Source organism: Lactuca saligna, chromosome 9 (assembly GCF_052625555.1).
Source record: "Lactuca saligna cultivar CGN05327 chromosome 9, ASM5262555v1, whole genome shotgun sequence".
In the NCBI taxonomy this organism is placed as follows: Eukaryota; Viridiplantae; Streptophyta; class Magnoliopsida; order Asterales; family Asteraceae; genus Lactuca; species Lactuca saligna.
The window spans coordinates 15,312,326-15,320,737 of NC_136425.1; the positions used below are offsets into that span (position 1 = coordinate 15,312,326).

General features: G+C 34.7%; 1 protein-coding gene across 1 annotated transcript; it reads left to right on the forward strand.

The window, feature by feature from the left end:
* The first annotated feature begins 4,974 nt into the window (after nt 1-4,974).
* On the forward strand, nt 4,975-7,323 carry LOC145016021 (uncharacterized). The gene is made up of 3 exons (XM_078974463.1): nt 4,975-6,403; nt 6,515-6,681; nt 6,766-7,323. Exons 1-3 carry the CDS (start codon nt 4,975-4,977, stop codon nt 7,321-7,323), a joined length of 2,154 nt encoding a protein of 717 aa, XP_078830589.1.
* Nucleotides 7,324-8,412: the final 1,089 nt, after the last annotated feature.

The following is an 8,412-nucleotide window of genomic DNA, read 5'->3' on the forward strand; positions in this document are numbered from 1 at the left end:
TATATATATATATATATATATATATATATATATATATATATATATTGTTTACTTGAGATGGATGTTGAATGAATGTTTTATACAGGTTTTTAAATGATTTAAAATATATATGTATGTTATATCTACAAATATGTTGGGTAGAACATGGGTACATGAAATAGTTTGTGTGTGATAAAAGATGAGTTGGTTGATGAGACAAAAGGTGATATAGATCATTAGATGAGGGTGACAGGTGAAAAATGAGTGAAACCTTTACCCAAATGATGGCCTCGTCATTCAGCAGAGTAGGGATGACAACCACCGACTATTCTAGACAGTCCAGTGGAACACTAGCAGGCTCGCAACTTGTAGGTGTTGTGAACTTTATGTTCACCGGTGTAATCTAAAAACCCTGGCGACTATGAGACTTAGTGCCTAAACTCTAGCGACTATGCGACTTAGTGCCTGCTGTATAAACCCTAGCGACTATGAGACTTAGTGCCTAAACCCCGGTGACTATTTGACTTAGTGCATGTTGTATAAACCCTGGCGACTATGAGACTTCGTGCCTAAACCCTGGTGACTATGCGACTTAGTGCATGTCGAGTAAACCCTGGCAGGATTTCGTGTCGATTCCTTAGGAATGAATGAACGAGGAATAGCTAATTCTTAGGGTGGATCCTTAAGAAATAAAGAAGATAATGGGGATGGGTAATTGGGTTGATTCTTTGATGATTAAATATAATAATTATATTATTGTGGGTTGAAAACCCTATATGCTCACCAGGATCCCAAGCCTGACCCACTCAGTTTTATTTGTATTACAGGTAGTGGCGCGAGAGCATAAATTGGGTGAATCATCAATCTATTTTTTTTTATAGGCATGTAGTTGTATATAACTGTTGTAAGGCTTATAATGTGTCGTTTATGCTTTTGGTTTGTATCGGAACATGGCATCCCGAGTTTTGTTATATATGAAAATACATTTCTTTAATAAAATGCTTTAATAAGTTTTATTGTATCATATTTTGTTTTGGGAACAAATTCTGCAACTCTTTTAATCAAAGGATTACTCTGATTTTATTTTAAAAAGCATAAATTAAATCGGTCTTTTCTGGTTGTGAAAATGGGGATGTCACAAATATGGGCTTAGGATAAGGCCCATATGGGATTAGGCCCAATTTGGAAAATTGGGCCATTAGTGGGCCTTTGTGGATCCTTTGGTTTTGGGCTCGAGAGTTTGAGTTATTAATGGGCCATAAGAATACAAAATATTGGACTAGAGAGAATGGTTGGGCCTTAAGGAAGGCCCATGTAAGGGGGTTTGGGCCCAATGTGGAAAATTTGGCCATTGGTTGATCAATTGGCCTTTGGGCCTTTCAGATTGTAAGTATGGATCTTAAATTTGGACAAGGCCATATTAGGGGTAAAATGGTCTTTTTACCCTACGGATGGAGTTGTAGCTAAGGATTGAAATCAAATTGTTAATTGGGTGTTGTTTTGTTATTGCTAGTTCGTGGAGCTGTCAACCAACAGCCAAGAGTGTTCCTGTATGTTTCAGCAGTGCGAGGTGAGTCTTTTCACTATATCCATGGGTCGAAGGTACTAATGCTGGCTCATTATGTGTTATGTGGTATGTTAGTTGTCTCTGTGATACTTGAATGGCAGACCCCGAGGGGAACCCAAGGCAAGTGGATATTAGACCATGGTGGGAGCCCATGGCATTAAAGGTAAAGACCATGTGGGAGCCTATGCCATACCAGATAAAGACCATGGGGGGAGCCCATGGAAACTATATGTTTGTTGCATGATAATCTGTGGTAGTATGTTGTATGGTATTTTGGGGAACTCACTAAGCTTTGTGCTTATAATTTTCAGTTTATGTTTCAGGTACTTCATTTTTCTAAGGTAAGATTTTGGGATGATTGCAGGGCACACACCACATGTTTACGCATTTTGTGAATTACTCTGATTTGATGATGTGTTTGCTAACTCTTGGTTACCTTGGTTTCATGGGAAAGAAACTTATTAACTATTTATTTATCTAAAAACAATATATATATATATATATATATATATATATATATATATATATATCATGATTTTTGGGACGTTACAAGTTAGTATTAGAGCCTTGAATTGAGATATTCGGGCATACTCCTAGGTGTGTATGAACTCAAACTAAGGACTTGGTAAAGTTTTCAAAAATAAAAGTATTTTAAGAAAAGAAATTTCTAAGATAAGAAATGGTGTGGTGCATGCAATCAACCGAGCTCAAGTTAGGTTTACCAAAATATTCATACATGTTATTTGTTATGACTTGATTTATGAATTTGTGAAGCGCATGTTAGTTAAGGCTAAGGATTTACTCCGTTTTGCATCATAGAATGCTAGGAGAGATGCCTTTGTATGTTGATGTGTGTAAAATGCACTAGTTTTAATCCTAGTACTTCAAACACAAATAAACACACGAAAGGCAGTGTACCTATCGATTAGCAATATAGTTCAAGCAAGCAGGTTATCGAACACAGGGAACAGAATAACTAAACTAACTACTAGAATTTTATAAATAAAAACAAGTACTAAAAAGAAGGGTTTTCTCTAGTTTTGCAAGACTAGAAACTTAAGCTATTAACTAACACTCAAACTAAGACAATTAACAACTAAAGCGGATAAGAAGTAACTAGATTCAATAATGAAAGAGACTTTTGTTTGGGTTCGACTTACTTCTTCATATGGTTGATTTTATGGCAAGTGCAATGGATTAATTTATCATTGGCTACCATTTAATGTGATTAGATTCATCTTCTCTATTACTAATCCTTAGAAAAGAAATTAATTCAAACAGTGGCCAAGTGATTAAACTAACAAGTTTCCTAGTATTTTGATTCGGGTTAAGTAAAACTTGTAATATTAGCTAATTAAATTTATCAATTCAATCAACATCTTGTATGGTTGTTCATCACACAAGATTACACATTAACTTACTTATTTTTTAGTTAATCCTAGGTTCGTATTCACTAATACTAGGCATATAATATCGTTTTCACAAAAATATATGAAACAAGCAATTAAGAAGATGTTCATGCAACTTAATAGACTTGATAATTAACAGAAAACAATTATTGTCACCACATAAGGATCTTTAACAAGCTTAACAAAACAATTTTACCAAATCAATTAATCCATACTATAAAATCAAACCATATTTGCAAGTTAATCTACCTTAAACAGAAGTGATGAGTTTTTAGCTCATATCTAAAGCAACTATCATCTAAAAAACGAAATCCAATGATAAAAACATAAGGTAAGCAATAGATTAAGAAAAGAGAATGAGTTTTGCCTTTCGATCTCTTCCAAACTGGTCTCTAGGGTGAAATCTCGAATTCCAGAGCTCCAACAACACTTCCAATCTCAAATTAGTCGCAACTAATCCTATAAAAAACTTATGGTCTCGGGCAATAATGTTCGTTATATAGTTTTCTGAAAACAAGGGCAACTCGTTGAGTCCATAGACCGACTTGATGAGTCCATCACTTGAATCCTGTATGCGGTAAGGCATTAGATGGTTCGCGAATCTTCTCATCAACTCGTCGAGTTCTTCACCTTTTTAGCTTGATTTCTTCTAACTTTAATTCCCGAACTTCCGATCAGTAATCCCGCTTCCTTTTTAACTCGAGCATGTCTTTTAGGTTGAAAATATAATTTTAACATAATTAAATATCTTTTGTTCAATATTTGAGAAAAAATAGCCAAAAAAGTATTAAGATATTAGATAAAATATATGACTAAATATGCACATATCATATGTCTATTATATGAGTTGGTAGACTTTATGCTAGAACTTATTAGTCTGGGATAGATTGGCTTGATATATGTGATACCTTGTTGTATTAGGTGCATTAGATGCTATGCTGAGATGGGAATATCTATTGGAATCAGTAATTGCTAAGTGTATGCAGTGGCGGACCCTCATAGGGGCCGGAGGGGGCCATGGCCTCCCCGCTTTTGGGTATTTTAATACTTGTATCTATATTACCCAATTGAAAATTTAACTGGAATCATATCTTTGCCCCCCGTTTCCACATCATGACATATACATAACATCTTAAAATATGCAAATCTAAGATAGGAATACCGGAATCAAAATTTGAGGAAGATCAATAAGAAAATCAAAACAAACCTCGTTTCTTTAGAAATTTATAAAATAAGGAAACTAAATATCTATTAAAATCTATAAAAACCCCAAAATCTTGTCAAATTTACAACAATTTAACCCAAGTTTGAGTTTAAGAAAACTGATATTTGTAAACCTAAAATCCAAAATCTAATCCGGCCGTCAGGAAATTACTTTTCAAAACTCACCAGAAGAACGCCACCGGTTAAGACTGTTGTCTTGTTCACTTTTTCGGTCGCCGGATTGTTGACCTCCGCTGACCACCGTATGCTTGAGTGTTCAGCCGATGCTGCCTCCCCTAAGGTTTTCTTCGCCTGTTCTTCATCTCCGTTCTTATGTCTTAAGGTATATGGCTTCTCTCTCTCTTGTTATTTATATTTCTATTTAATGTCTTTTCTCTCACACTCACTTAGTCAATAAAGTAGAATTTGATACTGTTCATACACACAAGCTCTATAAGTCTATGACATAATGACAGATAATATTTGTTGAATTAAAGAAATATATATTTTGCACTTAGAATTTATTAGTATGTTATTCACTTTAAATGGGTTGATTTGATTTATTTGCATAGGAACGATACTATGTATATACATAATATTTTATAATTGATTTATTAAAATATAAATTTTGTGGAATCGATGACATGTATATATATAATATATTATCATATATTTTAGTATGTATATTTATCACTTGTTATGATATTTAACTAATTAAAATTATATGTGTTTTATATTATTAAAAAAAAAAAAGCTTTATTTGTTTATTGCTATTTGTTAATTGTTTGTAAATTTGATTGTGTAGTTTATATGAACATGAAAAAACAATCTACTATTGATGGATTTTTCAAAAGAAAACAGTCATGTTCTACTGAATATTCCGAAAACCCACCAAAGATTGTTTTGGATGAAGATACCCCCACGCCTGATGTTCCTATTACTGAAAACCGTTTCAAAAAACCTCATCTTGAAAATAATGAAATTGATCTTAGTACACTAGAACGAGATCCTGGTTTGCGTAAGCAAATTTATGATTATCCAATTAATCAACGAGATACTATTATACGAGCATATATTAATCATGGTCCCTTTCAACAAACACTTTCTGTATATCCAAAATCTGGACCAGAAACCCATAAACGTAGTTTTCAAGCTTCTTGGTTTAAGTTATATCCTTGGCTTGAATATTCAAAGAGCGTAGATGCTTCGTTTTGTTTTCCATGTTTTCTATTCAACAAGCCTTCTGGAATGGGACACTACGGCCAACGAGCATTTACTATAGATGGATTTCATAATTGGAAGAAAGTTGGTGGAAAAAATTGCTCCTTTTTGAATCACATAGGGACTAAGTGTACATCTTTTCACAATGTTGCACAAAAATCATGTGATGATTTGTTAAATGAGGCGCAAAATATACGAAATGTGTTTGAGGCATTTATAGAAGAGGAGCGTAAAAATAATAGATTGAGATTAAAGGCTACTATTTATACAGTCCGTTTATGTGCATTTCAAGGAATTGCATATAGAGGCCACGATGAAGGATCAGATTCCATAAACAAAGGAAATTTTCGTGAAATATTGAAGGCACTTGGCGTTTTTAATATAGAGATGAAAGAATTGTTCCGTATTGCTCCTAAACATGCATTATATACATCACCATCAATTCAAAAAGAGATTTTAAACCTTATCTCAACTAGGGTGATGAGGATGATTTGTGAGGAGATTAATGGAGGAAAATTTTGTTTAGTTGTTGATGAAGCACGTGATGAGTCTAATAAAGAACAAATGTCAATTGTTTTGAGATTCTTAAATAAAGATGGCTTCATTATGGAGCGTTTCTTTGGGCTTGTTCATGTACCTGACACTACATCACAAACTCTTAAGAATGCAATTTATTCTGTATTGTCACATAACAATCTTGATCTTAAGTCAATTCGTGGTCAAGGCTATGATGGTGCAAGTAATATGCGAGGTCATTTCAAGGGTTTGCAAGCATTGATTTCAAATGATTGTCCATATGCATATTATGTTCATTGTTTTGCACATCGATTACAATTAGCATTAATGGCTGCTTCCCAAGGAGTTGTTGCATTACAGAAGTTTTTTACTCGATTATCTTTTGTTATCAATGTTGTTGGTGCTTCCTCCAAGCGTAGCGACCAACTTAGAGATGCACAAGCTGAGGAAATTGCATATAAGATTTCTATTGATGAGTTAGAGACAGGTAGAGGTCTTAATCAAATTGGTACATTACAATGAGGTGGCGATACTAGATGGAGTTCTCACCTCAAATCAGTTTCGAGCTTAATTAAAATGTTTAGTCCAACTTGTGAGGTTTTACTTAAAATTATTAAAGATAGCACCGGTCCAATCAAAGGCGACGCAGATTCAGCATATGAGGCTATTACTACATTTGAGTTCATTTTTGTTCTTCATCTCGAGAAAGAAATAATGGAGATTACCGATTTACTTTGTCAAGCTTTACAAAGACAATCTCAAGATATTTGTAATGCATTGAGGCTAGTTGCATCCACCAAATTGTTATTGCAAAAAATGAAAGATGAAAGATAAGATGGTTTGCTGTCTCTTGTTATGTCGTTTTGTCAGGAACGCAACATTGATATCCCTGATATGTCTTCTCCATACTTTAGTAGAGGGGCTCGAACACGTAACGAGCATAGTGATCATACACTTGAGCATCATTACCAGGTGGATATATTTTATGAAGAAATTAATTGTCAACTAATGAAACTAAATCATCGATTCAACGATAGATCAATGGAGTTGCTTCGACTTTCAACAACTTTAGATCCTAAAAGTGTCGTTGAGGCTTTTCGAAGTGGTGATGTGATTAAGTTAGTAGAGAAGTTATATCCCGAAGATTTCAATGAACAAGAGAAAGTATTTTTGAAGATACAACTTCAACATTATGAGATTGATGTCGTTCAACATGTAGATTATAAACTATTGACATCTATATCAGAATTGTGTCAATGGTTGATAAAGACAAAAAGAGTGGCGAACTTTCATCTTATTTATCGAGTAGCGAGTCTCATACTTACTCTTCCAGTTTCTACTGCTACAACGGAGAGGTCATTTTCGGCAATGAACCTCATTAAAACAAGGTTACGGAATAAAATGGAAGACGAGTTTTTGAATGACTAATTGGTTTTGCACTTCGAACGAGAACTTGCTGAAAAGATTAGTTTAGACACAATTGTACAAGACTTTAAAAATGCAAAAGATCGTCGCGTTCCACTTTGAAAAACGATGTAACAATATTTATATTAGTTTTCATGTTTACAATTTTAATATGTCATAGTTTTGCACAAAATAAAACTTGCATATATATATTTTAATTATGAAGTTTTGATTCCGGCCCCCCTACTTGTAGTGCTTGTGTTCCGCCCCTGAGTGTATGCTTTAAAAATTGTATACAATTAGGATCTTAGAGCCTTGGAATAATTGATTTGACCTCATTTCCTGTTCCTTGTCTGGTTGTGGTCCTAAGGTAGAGTCTTTTATTCGACGGTCTATTTGATCATGTTCTATGTATAATTTGCATGCATATGGCAACCAACAATAAGGGTGGAATTTATTACATCAGTAGTAGTGTGTGGGGTGAATGTTCTATGATAGTTCTATGGATCGGAGTGTTACTGCATGAATGATGCTTGCTTTGTGATTTGTGGAACTTTTGGATGATTGGAGTAAGCTACTAAGTGAATATGACGGTATTCATGAGGTGGATGAATGGCATTATGAAGAGTTCATCAACAGCCGATGGTAGGGTGAGGTCGGGAACCTAAGGGGAGCCTAGGAGGTGCTTCGGTGAGTTTAGTATTGTTGTTTAGCAAATATTTAGTGCATCAGTGGAGTAGGCAGCTTAGAGGATTTGGGATGATCCTTGAGGAAAGTACGGATATGTGTGGAAGGTAGTATTGGGCTCGTACTACTGAAAGCACAAGATTTATACTCGAATAAGGGGAAAGTATTAGAGAATCTAAGAAGCTTGGGGGAGAGGAGTCATGAGATGTTATGATCTTCTGCATGATTGTATTTCAGTTTAGTCATGAACTTCGAGGAAGGAGGCTTAGGTTCCGGTTCCGGATCAAGTAAAGGTACTGAGCCGATTAGCGAGCAATCACATGAATTTATTATGTTAGGTGATTAGTTGTGGTATTTTAAAGAAGACTCATGTGATGTTTGGTTTGGTCAAGGAGGGGTCTTTAGAAATCTTGGATGAGCAATCGG